The sequence below is a fragment of the Bos indicus genome, chromosome 1 (genome assembly GCF_029378745.1).
Source record: "Bos indicus isolate NIAB-ARS_2022 breed Sahiwal x Tharparkar chromosome 1, NIAB-ARS_B.indTharparkar_mat_pri_1.0, whole genome shotgun sequence".
Lineage (NCBI taxonomy): Eukaryota > Metazoa > Chordata > Mammalia > Artiodactyla > Bovidae > Bos > Bos indicus.
Window position 1 is genome coordinate 142,235,734 of NC_091760.1, and position 15,868 is coordinate 142,251,601.

At 49.6% G+C, this 15,868-nt stretch overlaps 3 protein-coding genes across 3 annotated transcripts; 2 read left to right on the top strand and 1 right to left on the bottom strand.

The window, feature by feature from the left end:
* Positions 1-2,997: 2,997 nt before the first annotated feature.
* On the top strand, positions 2,998-3,872 carry LOC109560558 (keratin-associated protein 10-8-like). The gene is made up of 2 exons (XM_070787395.1): positions 2,998-3,552; positions 3,678-3,872. The coding sequence occupies exons 1-2, from the start codon at positions 2,998-3,000 to the stop codon at positions 3,870-3,872; spliced, it is 750 nt and encodes a 249-aa protein (XP_070643496.1).
* A 7,534-nt stretch (positions 3,873-11,406) lies between these two features.
* LOC139182656 (keratin-associated protein 12-3-like) lies at positions 11,407-11,778 on the bottom strand. The gene has a single exon (XM_070787465.1). The coding sequence runs from the start codon at positions 11,776-11,778 to the stop codon at positions 11,407-11,409; it is 372 nt and encodes a 123-aa protein (XP_070643566.1).
* A 2,012-nt stretch (positions 11,779-13,790) lies between these two features.
* LOC109560581 (keratin-associated protein 12-2-like) lies at positions 13,791-14,165 on the top strand. Its single transcript, XM_070787536.1, has 2 exons — positions 13,791-13,864; positions 13,931-14,165. Exons 1-2 carry the CDS (start codon positions 13,791-13,793, stop codon positions 14,163-14,165), a joined length of 309 nt encoding a protein of 102 aa, XP_070643637.1.
* Positions 14,166-15,868: the final 1,703 nt, after the last annotated feature.

The window sequence follows — 15,868 nt, forward strand, 5'->3', positions numbered from 1 at the left end:
AGGAGAGTGCTTCAAAATCAGCATTGCAACCTGGGAGCAGTGGCATAGACTAGCGCTGCTTTAAAGACCTGAAGGATGTGGGGTGGGTCCCCATAACGTCTCCATTCACCAGTCTACAAACACCAGCTGGTTTCTGGGAAATGACAAAGAACTACTGCAAACCCACCAATGAGTAGCTGCTACACCAATTGCAGCTGCTACAAGACATGTGCTGTGTTTGCTGGAGCAGCCGAACCCAGCATTCAGTGCATGGTAAGTAGATAAATCAGATCTCATCAGCATTTTTAAAGTCTATCAAAGGACACTGTCAAGAGAGGGAAAAGACAACCCACAAAATGAGGGGCAATATCTGCAAAAAATAATTCTGATAAAGAGCCTAGTAGTCAGAGTACGTAAAGAACGCCTATAACTGGACAACAAGACAAACAATCTAGTTCAAAATGGAAAAAGTCCTATCACAGACATTGTCCCAAAGGAAAAATGCAAACAAGCACAAGAAGGAATGTCATTGGCCATTAGGGAAATGCAAGTTAAACACAAGGAGATGCCACTCCATGTCCACTAGGGTTGCTATAATTTAAAACAAACAAATAAATGAACAGAAAATAAGTCTCAGTGAGCACGTAAAGAAATTGGGATCCTTGTACATGGCCAGTAAGAAATGTAAAACGGCACAGCTGCTATGGAAAATAGCCTAGCGGTTCCTCAAAAGCTTGCCATAGAACCCATAAAGTCTACTTCTAGGTATACACCCAAAAGACTTATTAATAAAAAGAGATATTCAAACAGAAGCTTGTACACAAATATTCATCACACCTTATTCACACTAAGAAAAATGTATTGTGGTTGTTGTTCAGTCACTCAGTCCTGTCTGAGTCTTTGCAACCCCATGGACTGCAGCACCCCAGGATTCGCTTGTCCATCACCTTCTCCTGGAGCTTGCTCAAACTCAAGTCCATGAGGTCAATGATGTCATCCAACCATCTCATCCTCTGTAGCCCCCTTCTCCTCCTGCCCTCAATCTTTTCCAGCATCAGGGTCTTTTCCAACGAGTTAGCTCTTCATATCAGGTGGCCAAAGTATTGGAGCTTCAGCTTCGGTCCTTCCAATGTATATTCAGGGTTGATTTCCTTTAAGATTGACTGCTTTGATCTCCTTTCGGTCCAAGAGACTCTCAAGAGTCTTCTCCAACACCATACTTCAAAAGCATAAATTCTTTGGCACTCAGCCTTCTTTATGGCCCAACTCTCATAGCCATACATGACTATACGGACCTTTATGAGCAAAGTGATGTCTCTGCTTTTTAATATGTTCTCTAGGTTTGTCATAGCTTCTCTTCCAAGGAGCAAGCATCTTTTTAACCAAAAGGTATAAATGGCCCAAATGTTCATCAACTATGGATAAATAAAATGTTGTCTGTTTCTATGAGGAATATTATTCAGTCATAAAAAAGGATGAAGCACACATGTATGCTACAAAGTGGCATGTATGCCACATGTATGCCAAGTTGGAGTCAGACACAAAAGGCCACCTACTGTGTAATTCCTTTTATATGAAATGTACAGAACAGCCAAAGCCATAGAGACAGAAAGCAGAGCAGTGTTTGACAGGGACTGGGGAGGGTCTACTTAACACTACAAGATTTCCCTTTGAGAATGTCCTGGAACTAGAGAGTGGTCATAGTTGTACAGTGTTGTGACTGTACTAAATGTCCCTGAATTGAACACTTTAAAATGGTTAATTTTATATTATTTGTTACATGTAATAAAAAACATACCTGTTAAGGATTTCCAACAGAGAGGCCCCTAGAGCTTCCCTGGTGATCCAGTGGTTAAAAATCCACCTGCCAATGCAAAGAACATAAGTTTGATCCCTGGTCTGGGAATAGCCCATGTGCCACAGCTACCAAAGCCCATATGTCCTAAAGCCAATGCTCTGCAATAAGATAAGCCATTTCCAAGAGAAGCCTGCCCACTGCAACAAAGAGTAAACCCAATTTACCACAACCAGAGAAAGCCTACATGCAGCAACAAAGACCCAGCTCAGCGAAAAGTTAACTAATTAATTTTTAAAGAAGAGTGAGGACTTCAGACTGTGCAGCACTGGGTATTATTGGTGTTGTAAATCTTGGCTGATCTTGTAGCTGGGGTATTTGTGTTTTAATTTAGAGACTTTAATTATCAGTGATATCCAGTAGCGTTTCACACGTTGATTAGAAATTTGAATGAACTGTGTGCTTGTGTTTAGTCTTTTGTATCATATCCTGCTTTAGTTGTAAAGACTTTCAAATTTTATATTGCAAATATTTTCTAGCAGTTCAATATCTTCACTTTATATGCCAAAAATATTTCTTATGGATTCTGATTGAAGTTATATCAGTGATGGATTGATCCAGAAAGAGTGGTGATTCAGTCTACAGCTCTGAGTTTCTTGCTCACAACTCTTGGGTCCCAGTGGATATATGTTGTGTGTGTTCTTTGATCAAGTTTACTATTTGGCTCACAACTTATCTTCTTAGTATTGCTCTTAGGTATAGTTTGGGCTGCGGTAAAGCTAGGCATCTTTCCCTATGTATTCTCACACTGTCGAGCCTGGCATGAAGTGGGGAGTGGCTGCAGCAGCTGGGAACTTGTGTCACGCTCAGCCCCTCCTTCTGTGAATGTGATTTAAGAACCCTGGCAGTCATTGAGCAGAAACTTGTGTCTTGCATTCTCCACGAGTTTTCTGGAGCCAAACAAAGAACAGATGGGAAAACAGACTCTTGCAACGTACTCACATGTTTAATGAGTAAAAACTAATTGTAGAAAACACAGCAGCTCTAATGAGGGTCTCGTGCAAACAGCTCCAAACAGCAAAAAGGAAGGGAGAGCGTGGGAGCCTCCAACCAGGACCACGCGCATACCCAGAGTGGGTATAAAAGCAGACATCCCCAGCACTTCACTCACGCACTCACACACGCTCACATCCTCACCCTCCTCCAGCCCCACCGCCTCCACCATGGCTTCTTCTGCCTTGTCTGTCTGCTCCAGTGACCTGAGCTACAGCAGCCGGGTCTGCCTGCCCGGGTCCTGTGACTCCTGCACCGGCTCCTCCTGGCAGGTGGATGACTGTCCAGAGAGCTGCTGCGAGCCCCCCGGCTGTGCCCCCAGCTGCTGTGCTCCAGCCCCCCACCTGACCCTCCTCTGCGCCCCAGTGAGCTGCGAGTCCAGCCCCTGCTGCCAGCCAGCCTGCAGCAGCTCCTGCCCAGCCTTGTGCTGCCAGCAATCTAGCTGCCAGCCCTCCTGCTGCACCTCCTCCCCCTGCCAGCAGGCCTGCTGTGAGCCCGTCTGCTGCAGGCCTGTCTGCTGCACACCTGTCTGCTGTGAGGCCTCCCCCTGTTCTACCTCCTCATGTTGCCAGCAGTCTAGCTGCCAGCCCTCCTGCTGCACCTCCTCCCCCTGCCAGCAGGCCTGCTGTGAGCCCGTCTGCTGCAGGCCCGTCTGCTCTACCCCTGTCTGCTGTGAGCCCGTCTGCTGCACACCTGTCTGCTGCACACCTGTCTGCTGCAGACCGGTGTGCTGTGAGGCCTCCCCCTGCTCAGCCCCCTCATCCTGCTGCAGACCTTCCTCCTCCTCCGTGTCCCTCCTCTGCCGGCCTGTGTGCCGCCCTGCCTGCTGCGTGCCCACCTCCTCCTGCAGCCCAACTGCTGCCGCCCGGCCTCCTCCGTGTCCCTCCTCTGCCGCCCCGCGTGCCGCCCCGCCTGCTGTGTCCCCACCTCCTCCTGCCAGCCCAGCTGCTGCCGCCCGGCCTCCTCTGTGTCCCTGCTCTGCAGGCCTGCATGCTCCCGCCTGGCCTGCTGCGTCCCTGCCTCAGCCCCGGAGCTCTGCTGCTGACCGGCCAATCATCCGCCCTCCACAAGCTGCTCTCTCTCTCACAAGCTCCAGGAGCCCCTCTGCTAGCGCAAGAACCTCCCCTCTCCCAAAGGAGGACACGCAGCTGCTGCCCAGAGGGGATTTGAACTTGGCAGGCATCCCAGAGAGCCCTCGACAGGGTGGACAGTGGAGCCCCAGGAGCCTCCTCTGCAGGACGGGCTGCTTGAATCCCATATGACAAACATCAGCTGCTCTAATGAATAAAGCATTTGTGTCAGGAAATAGGTACCCATGTCTGTTTTGCCCTTCTCCCTTGGGACCCCTCGGCCCCTCCAAATTTGGCCTGTGGGTGTTCTGCCGGCAGAAGCCAGGCAGCATACACATTCTCCCATTAGAATTCAAAGCAGCTGAGAGGCAACAGGATCTGAAAGCTGGTGCCATCCACACATTCCATGTCCCTTCCTACCCCAGGCCCACTCTCCCTGCAGCAGACGGTCCTTCAAGGCTGGCATGGGAGGCGGGTATGGGTGCAGAAGGCTCAGATCCTGAGTAGGCCCTGGGTTCCTCCCACACCCACCCCCTGCCCGTGCAGGTTGAAGGTGACTTGGGGAGAAGCAGAAACCCTCCTGGGTTGGGATCTGAGAGTCCAGGGTGAGTGCCATTGGAGATAGGTGCCGACACTGAGGAGGCTTGCCTATATGCTGGTCTGTGAACGAGATTCTGGGGGCTCCAAGGGGGTGCAGTGTCTATTTAGACATCACTCATTCTACTCAAGGTTTCAAAGCCTGACCGACGAGGGACAGAACAAAAGAGACGCCTTGTGAACACACCCTCAGGACAGTAGGGGAGAAGAGCCAGCAGTCTTAGTGGGCACTAGCAGTAGAGGAAGTGGGCACCAGTCAGCACCAGGCACCCTACTTATCTCCCCACCAGAAACAGACTGATGAGGCCATAGGAGCAGGAGAACAGCGGAGGCTGGGGCAAGAGGGACCAGGAACTGAAGGCACCTCCCCAGGGGATACTATCCCCACCCCCCAGCTCAGCTCCATCCAGGAAAGAGGGAATAGAGAAAATTCCTAAGAGGACCTGTAAACAGATAGTGGCCAGATGTAAACCTGCCTCAACTCTTAAATGTCTTTCCTGAGCTTATTCAAGACAAGTACCATTTTTCTCCTTTGCCTTTAGCTTCTCTTCTTTTCTCACCTATTTGTAAAGCCTCCTCAGGCAACCATTTTTGCCTTTTTGCATTTCTTTTGCTTGGGGATGGTCTTGATCACTGCCAAGTGATCAAAGGCAAAGGAGAAAAGGAAAGATATACTGATTTGAATGCAGAGTTCCAAAGAATAGCAAGGAGAGATAAGAAAGCCTTCCTCAGTGATCAGTGCAAAGAAATAGAGGAAAAAAATAGAATGGGAAAGACTAGAGATCTCTTCAAGAAAATTAGAGATACTAAGGGAATACTTCATGCAAAGATGGCCACAATTAAGGACAGAAATGGTATGGACCTAACAGAAGCAGAAAATATTAAGAAGAGGTGGCAACAATAAACAGAAGAACTATACGAAAATGATCTTCATGATAACCACGATGGTGTGATCACTCAGCTAGAGCCAGACATCGTGGAATGTGAAGTCAAGTGGGCCTTAGGAAGCATCACTATGAATAAAGCTAGTGGAGGTGATGGAATTCCAGTTGAGCTATTTCAAATCCTAAAATGCTGCACTCAATATGCCAGCAAATTTGGAAAACTCAGCAGTGGCCACAGGACTGGAAAAGGTCAGTTTTCATGCCAATCCCAAAAAAGGCAATGTCAAAGAATGTTCAAACTACCGCACAATAGTACTCATCTCACATGTTAGCAAAGTAATGCTCAAAATTCTCCAAGCCAGGCTTCAACAGTATGTGAACCATGAAGTTCCAGATGTTCAAGCTGGATTTAGAAAAGGCAGAGGAACCAGAGGTCAAATTGCCAACATCCATTGGATCATCGAAAAAACAAAAGAGTTCCAGAAAATCATCTACTCCTGCCTTATTGACTATGCCAAAGCCGTTGACTGTGTGGACCACAACAAACTGTGGAAAATTCTTAAAGAGATGAGAATACCAGACTACCTGACCTGCCTCCTGAGGAATATGTATGCAGGTCAAGAAGCAACAGTTAGAACTGGACATGGAACAACAGACTGGTTCCAAATCGGGAAAGGAGTATGTCAAGGCTGTATATTGTCACCCTGATTATTTAACTTACATGCAGAGTACATCATGTGAAATGATGGGCTGGATGAAGCACAAGCTGGAATAAAGATTGCCAGGAGAAATATCAATAACCTCAGATATGCAGATGACACCACCCTTATGGCAAAAAGTGAAGAAGAACTAAAGAGTCTTTTGATGAAAGTGAAAGAGGAGAGTGAAAAAGTTGGCTTAAAACTCAACATTCAGAAAACTAAGATCATGGCATCTGGTCCCATCACTTCATGGCAAATAGATGGGAAAACAATAGAAACAGAGACAGATTTTATTCTCTTGGGCTCCAAAATCACTGCAGATGGTGACTGCAGCCACGAAATTAAAAGAAGCTTGCTCCTTAGAAGAAAAGTTACGACCAATCTAGATAGCATATTCAAAAGCAGAGACATTACTTTGCCAACAAAGGTCCGTCTAGTCAAAGCTGTGGTTTTTCCAGTAGTCATGTATGGATGTGAGAGTTGGACTATAAAGAAAGCTGAGTGCTAAAGAATTGATTCTTTTGAACTGTGGTGTTGGGGAAGACTTGAGAGTCCCCTGGACTTCAAGGAGATCCAACCAGTCCATCCTAAAGGAAATCAGTCCTGAATTCATTCATTGGAAGGACTGATGCTGAAGCTGAAGCTCCAATACTTTGGCCACCTGATGCGAAAAACTGACTCATTGGAAAAGACCCTGTTGCTGGGAAAGATTGAAGGCGGGAGGAGAAGGGGACGACAGAGGATGAGATGGTTGGATGTCATCACTGACTCAATAAACATGAGGTTGAGTAAGCTACAGGAGTTGGTGATGGACAGGGAAGCCTGATGTGCTGCAGTCCATGGGGTCGCAAAGAGTCAGACACGACCGAGCAACTGAACTGACTAAACTGTACCCTTTACCTGTTCATTTCAATTTTAATAAAATAGAACCATCTCCATAGATAAGATGGCTTTGGTGGACTCTTCATTGCACGAAGAGTTAAGACATAGAGAAGACACACTTCACCTCAACCCAAGAAAAGTGAGGTGCAGCGACATTGACACACATGGAAACCAGAACCTACAACCCACAGCAAAGCCAGAGTCTTCCGTCGAGATGAGCAGAGCATCTGGGGGTTTCCTGACCGGATAGCGGTGTCGCCATGAACAGCGCAGGACAGGCACGCATGAAGACCGCAGGTGCATCACGGGACACCAAGCACACAGCCGGCGACCGCGGGTGCTGCGTGTCCGCATGGGTGAGGCCGCAGCGCTGACCCGGGAGGAGAGAGTCCGTGAAAGATGTTCATGGAGTTCACCTTAGTAACAAAGCGACAATTCTAAATGCTCCAAGACTCTTCAGATCTCAGGTGAGCCTCTCCATCACTGTGATGCCCTTATCATCCACATGACTAAGACAGGGACCATAGCAACCCCAAAGCCATCCTGTGAACCAGAGCAATCTGTGAAGACTTCCTCTCCCGCCTGGTGGGCAGCACAGTGGTGCCCTCCTGGGGGTAGTAGGGAGGGCAGCAGAAAAGTGGGATGTGATATCAAATGGCTGGCTTGGTGAAGATAAACAGGCCTGGCGGGAGGTTTGGTTTGAATGGAAGGATACTGAGGCAGTGCCAGGCAGTGGGTGCTCATAGAGTTCCCTCTTCACATCTTCACAGTCATGTGACATCATAGTGATGGGAGTTCCTGGGTCTGTGCCTTCCGACAGGAAGGATGCCCTGATGGCGCTCCTTTTAGACTCTTCCTTGGTTCCCAAACAGTTGTCCCTGGAACACTGTTGTCCCAATGGCTCCCTTCTCTGGGGAGCCCCCACCCCTCCCTAGGATGGCCCCAGTGCCCTTTCTCTTGCAGGGCCCACGTTCACACCACAGGGGCTGAGTTGCCACTTCCTAGGGCAGCCCTCTGGCTCCAGGGCCAGGCTTCCCCTTCCTGGAATATCACGGGCAGCCCAGTGTGGGCCTGCACATTCCTCCTGTAACTGCCAGGATTCCGGACAGGACGGGGTCTTTGTGCACAGTGGGCTCATCAAGTGTCCAGTAGGAGGAATTCTCAAATCTTTCCCAACATCAGGGTCTTTTCCAATGAGTCAGTTCTTCACATCAGGTGGCCAAATTATTGGAGCTTCAGCTTCAGCATCAGTCCTTCCAATGAATATTCATGGTTGATTTCCTTTAGGATTGACTGGTTTGATAGTATTGTTCAAGGGACTCTCAAGAATCTACTCCAGCCCCACAATTTGAAAGTATCAGTTCTTTGGTGCTCAGACTTCTTTATGGTTCAACTCTCACATCTGTACATAACGACTGGAAAGACCATAGCTTTGACTATATGGACCTTTGTCAGCAAAGTGATGTCTCTGCTTTGTAATATACTAAGATTGTCATAGCTTTTCTTCCAAGGAGTAAGTTGTGATCTAGTTAAAACGAGGCCAGTGGGGTGCACTCTAATCCAGAGACACATAACTGTGTCCTCATGAACAAATGCAGTCTGGACACTCGGGTACCACAGAGGGAAGATGCTGTGAAGATGACGGCAGAGGTCAGGGTGATGCCTGTGCAAGTCAAGGAACCACAGAGAGGTCAGGAGCCAGGAGAGAGGATGCATTCTCCCTTATCGCCCTGAGAAGGGGCCAGCCTGCCCACACCTTGATTTCTGAGTCTGGCCTCCAGTCCGTGAGGCCATACATGCTGCTGAACATGGTACCCAGTCTGGGTGCCCTACAGCCATGGGAATCTTCTCCAGACCCTCCCCTGCTCCAGCCCCAGCAGAGGGTGGAGAGGCCAAGAGGGTGCCTGTGCTACAAGGGTCCAGGCATGTGGGTGCCAAGGTCAAGAGCTGCCCCTGGAGAGAGCTGTGCCATGTCCCCCCACCCTCCTGAGGAGGAGGAATGGGCAGGTACACCCTCTGCAGGCACGTGAGAGGCTCCCAGGGGGTCTCAGGAGTGTGACAGAGTCCTCTAGGGAGGCCCACCCCTTTCTGGGGCCACGACACTGGACTTTACTGTGGCTGCCCTAACAAGTAACCAGGAACATATGGCTGAAACAGCACCAAGGTGTCACCTCTCAGCTGTGGAGGTGGGATCAGGAGCAAGTCTCACTGGCCATGGTCACGGATGGACTGTCTGATCCAACCCAGGGCCTCAGGGCAGAATCTCTTCCTTATCTGCTTCAGCTTCTAGAGGCACCATATCCTCGGCCTGTGGCCTGGCATCTTGCTTTCCTCTCCCTGTGGCCTCCCTTTCAGTGGCCACATCTCCTGTCATCTCTCCCAAGTCCACCCATATGACTCAGAACCACCTCCCATTACAAGGCCCTTAATTTATTCCCATCCACAAAGTTGCTGTGTTGTCCATGTAAGGGGATTTATCACAAGTCGTGGGGTCAGATGTGGGCATCTCGGGGGAACTTCCATGGACCTCCCAAAGGGAGGGAGAGGGGCTGCACTTGTCAGAGAAGCATCTGGTTTCCATTTAGACCCGCAGGGGCTGCAAGAGTGGGGGTTACATATCAGTTGCTGAGCAGAAGACCTTTTTACCTAGAAGGGGTCATTCAGGCAGTTAGTGACTTCCCTCAATCTACAGAGCACAATTGCACTCATCTCACATGCTAGTAAGGTAATGCTCAAAATTCTCCAAGCCAGGCTTCAACAGTATGTGAATGGTGAACTCCCAGATGTTCAATCTGGATTTAGAAAAGGCAGAGAAACAAGAGATCAAATTGCCAAGATCCATTGGATCATTGAAAAAGCAAGAGAGTTCCAGAAAAACATCTACTTCTTCTGTATTGACTATGCCAAAGACTTTGGCTGTGTGGATCACAACAAACTCTGGAAAATTCTTCAACAGATGGGAATACCAGACCACCTGACCTACCTCCTGAGGAATCTGTATGCAGGTCAAGAAGAAAGAGTTAGAACTGGACATGGAACAACAGATTGTTTCCAAATCAGGAAAGGACTATGTCAAGGCTGTATATTGTCACCCTGCTTATTTAATTTATATGCAGAGTACATCATGAGAGATGCTGGGCTGGATGAAGCACAAGCTGGAATCAAGATTGCTGTGAGAAATATTGATAACCTCAGATATGCAGATGACACCACCCTCATGGCAGAAAGTGAAGAATTAAAGAGCCTCTTGATGAAAGTGAAATAGGAGAGTAAAAAAGTTGGCTTGAGGCTCAACATTCAGAAAACTAAGATCATGGCATCTGGTCCCATCACTTCATGGCAAATAGATGGGGAAACAGTGGAAACAGTAGCTGACTATTTATTGGGGCTCCAAAATCACTGTGGATGGTGACTGCAGCCATGAAATTAAAAGACGCTTGCTCCTTAGAAGAAAAGTTATGACCAACCTAGATAGCATATTAAAAAGCAGAGACATTACTTTGCCAAAAAAGTCCATCTAGTGAAAGCTATGGTTTTTCCAGTAGTCATGTATGATGTGAGAGCTGGACTATAAAGAAAGTGCTGAAGAATTGATGCTTTTGAACTGTGGTGTTGGAGAAGACTCTTGAGGGCCCCTTGGACTGCAAGGAGTTCCAACCAGTCCATCCTAAAGGAAATCAATCCTGAATATTCACTGGAAGGGCTGATCTGAAGCTGAAACTCCAATACTTTGGCCACCTGATGTGAAGAACTGACTCCTTGAAGGCAGGAGGAGAAGGGGACAGCAGAGGATGAGACAGCTGGATGGCATCACTGACTCAATGGACATGAGTTTGAGTAAACTCCGGGAGCTGGCAATTGACAGGTAGGCCTGGCGTGCTGCAGTCCATGGGGTTGCAAAGAGTCAGACACAACTAAGCGACTGAACTGAACATAGAGCAGAGTGAGGACTGACCTCATAAGCTCAGGGGACAGTGTGGTCCCTATGGCTGAGCATTGGGAGCTCGACCCTCAGCCGAGAAATCACCTTTCCATGCTCAGTCACCAGCATAGCCATCTGTGACCTGGCCTTCTCTGCAGAAGGACTTTGCAGATCCTGGGGAACCAACTCCAGAGGAAGCATTTTAGGGAAAGACACTAGAGGAGAGACATCATATGCTCAGTGAGTATCGCACTCTGATGCTTATTAGGCCTGTGATGCTGGAGGCCTCAGAACCTGGACTAGCCAGTGTGGGCACCATGGGGATGACCCGGGCAGGGGCTGGGGGACACTGATGGGTGAGTCCCTCAGCCTAGCTGGTTGGGACCAGGTGAGCTTGCTGCAACACGGTCTAGTCGGGTCTGGGAGGTGTGAAGACAACAATGTCTGGGCCTCCTCGTGGGAAGTCAGAGAGCCCACTGCTTCTGACCGTGCACATGGAGCAGGGGTTTTACAGGTCATGGGCTCAGAAGCAGGAAGGGACGCTGCAGGGGATGGGTCTGCAGACCAGGGAAGGGCAGGAGGGCTGGCAGAACCTGGCAGACTGACAGGAGGGGATCACACACACGATGCGCTTGTAGCACATGGGGACATACAGTACAGCCTTGCAGCTCAGAGGCACACAGCAAACGTCCTGGCAGGAGCTGGACACAGAGCAAATATCCTGGCAGGGACTGGCCACACAGCAGGCTGGCTGGCACAGCAGGGCCACATGGGGGGTACCACAGGGGTTCTGGCAGCCCAGGGCAGGGCAACAGAGAGCAGGGCAGGCCGACTGGCAGGAACTGGGCACATAGCAAGTCGGCTTGCAGCCCACAGAGCAGGTGGTGTCACACATGATGGCGTGAGGCTGGGAGGGGTCGGGACAAAGGACAGGGCTGGTCTGGAGGCTCCCTCCCCAGGGTGCCTTTTATACCTGGGCCGAGGCATCCTGGCAATGAGGCACCAGGTGTCTTTCTCGTGGCCGCCTGCTGTTTTTCCTCCTCCTCCCCCCGAGGGTCTCTTCCTGGAGCCTCCAGCTGCTGTGACTCAGTTCAGGAAGCTCCCTCAGCTGGAGGCTGATGGTGACCCAGTGGCCTGGGATTTCTGAAACCAGAGCCTGGGTTGGATGGGGAAGGGCCGTCAGGCCAGGACTGGGCCCCCACGTGGTGATTTTCAAGGTCTTCCCCCAATTTAACCACCCTGTCCTCTGTCCACATAAACACAATCACACTTGTTGCACCAGCACCTCCATTTGATTTGTGATCCAGAAGGTTCTCCCTTGGGGTGGGGCTCCTCACTGGGGGATGTGGCCACATTATTGCCATAATTATAACAACCGGGTTCCAGTTCGTGCCAGGGCTGAGCTAAGCATTTTACATGGACTGTCTCATAACCAATCAGTTATCAACTCTGCCACCATTCAAGGGGCCGGCAACAGAGATATCCAGTCAGGAAGACCTGGAAGGTCCTGTAATGCACCGAAGCTGCTCGGTCTCACTCTACAATCTGTGGTCTTTACATTTCTCCTAACGGAGAGGGATTTAGGTGTGGTGTATGATTCTTGGATCTGTAAATTGGAATTTTCCTAATCAGATTTGGGGGATTTTATCCCTTATTTCTTCAAAATATCCTTAGGCTTCAGTGTCATTCTTTTCTCCTTCTGGGGTTGAAATTACTTGCATGTTAGCTTTTCTGATACGGTCTCAAAGACCCTCTTCATTTTTCTTAACTCTTTGTCCTTCTTCAGATTGGAGCATGTCTTAGGACTGACATGTCTTCCAGTTCACTGACTCTTTCTTCTTCCAAAACCCAGGTTGTGCTGTCTGGTCCTCGGGCTGTTTAATCTGAGTCTGTCCCCCTACACTGGGTCCCTGGCACCCCATACTGGGATTTCCCACTGCTCCTGGAACATGACCATTTCTGCAGCAGATTATTTACCTACCCTCCACCCAGTTGCTGCCTCTGCCTGGAGCACCCACTACCCCTGACCCTTTACCGCACTTACTGCCAGCTCAGCATCACCAGAGTCCCACAGACCACCATCCGGCACCCACTTCTCTGCTGAACTCACTTTCCGTTCTGGGTTTCAGCCCCCTCTGGAATGATTTCATGCGTTGATTTTTCATTCACTCATTTATCCATTGACCTGAAGGGCTCATGAGCCTGGATGTCTCTATTGCCAGCACACAGAATAATCTGTTGCCTCAGCAAATCAGTTCTTGCATGATTACAATAAGGCAGAAGCTGACAAATTTTCTGTAAAGGGCAGAGAGTAAGCATCTCATGCTTTGCAGCTACCTGGTCTCGCTCACAACGACTCAACATTGTAGGGAAAAGCAGCCGTAGACACATTAAATACATGAGTGTAGCTATGCCCCAGAAAACTTCATTCACACGCAGGCAGCAGGACAGACTTGCCCACAGGCTGCAGTTTGCAGACTCCTGCTTCAAAGTTCTCCTGTGCAAATAAAAGCTCAAACTACACCATGGCCTCAAAGTCTTCATTGACAGCATGAGATAAAAAGGAGTAAAAGGATACAGTACTCTGAGTTGATTCTGAGGTGCCCCGTGCACAGTGATGACCTGGAGAAACAATGTGAACCCCATAGAAAGGCAAACTAGAACATCCTGTTTACAGAAGGAGGAACTGGCCTCAAAGGCAAACTAATTTATGGAGGAAAATAGCATAAGAAAGCGTGTCCCAGGGTAATAAGATGTTGGGGAATCATGGTAGCAACATCACAAGGAAGTCAACAGTTGTGATTTTTGTTGCTGGGACACCCACAGCCTGCGTATAAAAGCTGCCGAGGGAGGCAGCCTGCAGACATCCCCAGCTCTCCTCCAGACACCAGCCAACCCCACGCCACCATGTGCCACACCAGCTGCTCCTCAGGCTGCCAAGCTGCCTATGTGCCCAGCTCCTGCCAGCCATCCTGCAGCACGTCCAGTCCCTGCCACACGTCCTACTTCACGTCCAGCCCCTGCCAACCAACCTGCAGCACGTCCAGCACCTGCCAGGCGACCTGCGTGCCCGTGAGTTACAGGCCAGTCATACGTCTGCCGGTGACCTACAAGCCCACCCTGTGTGTGACTCCTTCCTGCCAGTCCTCTGTGTTCCTGCCCGTGAGCTACAGGCCAGCAGTGTATGTGGCCCCCTCCTGCCAGTCCTCTGGGTGCTACCAGCCCTCCCGCCCCACCCTGGTCTGCAGACCTGTCTCCTGTAGTGCCCCTTCCTGCTTTTGATCATGAGCCTCCTCCCAGCTGCTCCCAATGCAGACGGGGTCACACCTGTACCCCTCCCAACATGAGTCCTCGGTGGACCTCCAGGTTCTGCATGTGACAGATGAAAAGCATGATTGACCAACCTCTGAACCCAGGCAAGAACGTGGCAGGATGATCTGGACCCTTCTGTGAACTGGTGCATTCCGCCTACCCAGAGGAAGCCCTGGTTCCCAGGGTCCTTCTCTGTCTCCTGAAGGAAACCACACCCCACGTGAGCCAAATAAACCATGCTATCTCAATGCAGCCTGTCCTCCTGTTTTATCTTCACATATTTTGAAGTTTTCTTCTTGGAGGTGAATACAAATCTTAAGTACAGAGGCCCCTCCTCAAAGAGCCCTTTTGACGGCTAAGCCGAAGGTGGAGGGTCCTTGGTGGGTGGGGGGGGTGTGTCCCCACCCATGGCCGCCACTCAAAACTCACACTGTGGATGGGGAAGGACTTCCCCTTTCTCTGAGGGAGGTGGGGTGGAAAACAGGTCTGGATTCAGGTCCCAGCTGGGGCCTAAAGGATGACCAACAGGGAGGCCAGAGAGACTCACACAAACCCACCACACACAAAAAGGGGAATAAGGCTGTCCCAGTGAGAAGAGGCAGATCTGAAAAAGTCTCACCCCTCAGCCCCAGACACACAGGGCCTTCCAAGGCTGACCCTGGACCAAAACCAGAGAGCCCTTCATCTTCCTGGCTCCAGCCTGGTCAGCACAGCTCCCTGAGCAGCATCAGTCTTCACCGGGGATAGGCAGACAGCTGTAGAGGTCACTTCTGTATGACAGGAATGCAGGGGAAGCTGAAAGTGTAGGACAGAGCAAAAACAGTGTCCACAGCCCTTCTCCTAAACACAAGGTGCTGACAGCTCCCCACAGGAGTCTGAAGTCACTGGTACCCTGAAGGTACCCAAACCAAGGTCAAGGCAGTTTGAAGCAAACCACCGCCCAAACGTTGATGACCTGAGAGAAGCAGAGTCAAGGCATACCCATTCCCAGAAGGAAACACTGCTTATGTCCATTTAAAACCTATACAGTGTATTAAAAATCAGAGACATCACTTTGCCAACAAAGGTCTGTCTAGTCAAAGCTATGTTTTTTCCAGTAGTCATGTACAGATGTGAGAGTTGGATCATAAAAAAAGGCTGAGCACCAAAGAATCGATGCTTTTGAACTGTGGTGTTGAAAAAGACTCTTGAGAGTCCTTTGGATAGCAAGGAGATCAAATCAGTCAATCCTAAAGGAAATCAACCCTGAATATTCATTGGAAGGACTGATGTCAAAGCTGAAGCTCCAATACTTTGGCCATCTGATATGAAGAGCCGACTCATTGAAAGAGACCGTGATGCTGGGAAAGATTGAGGGCAGGAGGAGAAGGGAGCTACCGAGGATGAGATGGTTGGATGTCATCATCAACTCAATGGACATGAACTTGAGCAAACTCCAGAAGATAGTGAAGGACAGGAAAGTCTGGGGTGCTGCAGTCCATAGGGTCACAAAGAGTCAGACATGACTTAAGAGCTGAACACCAGCAACAACAAATTAACACATGCTATCTGATATTCAAGGGCTTCCCTGCTGGCTCAGCAGTAGAGAACCTGCCCACCAATGCAGGAGACTTCAGTTCAATCACTGGCTCAGAAAGATCCCCTGAAGAGGAAAATGGCTGCCCATCCCAGTA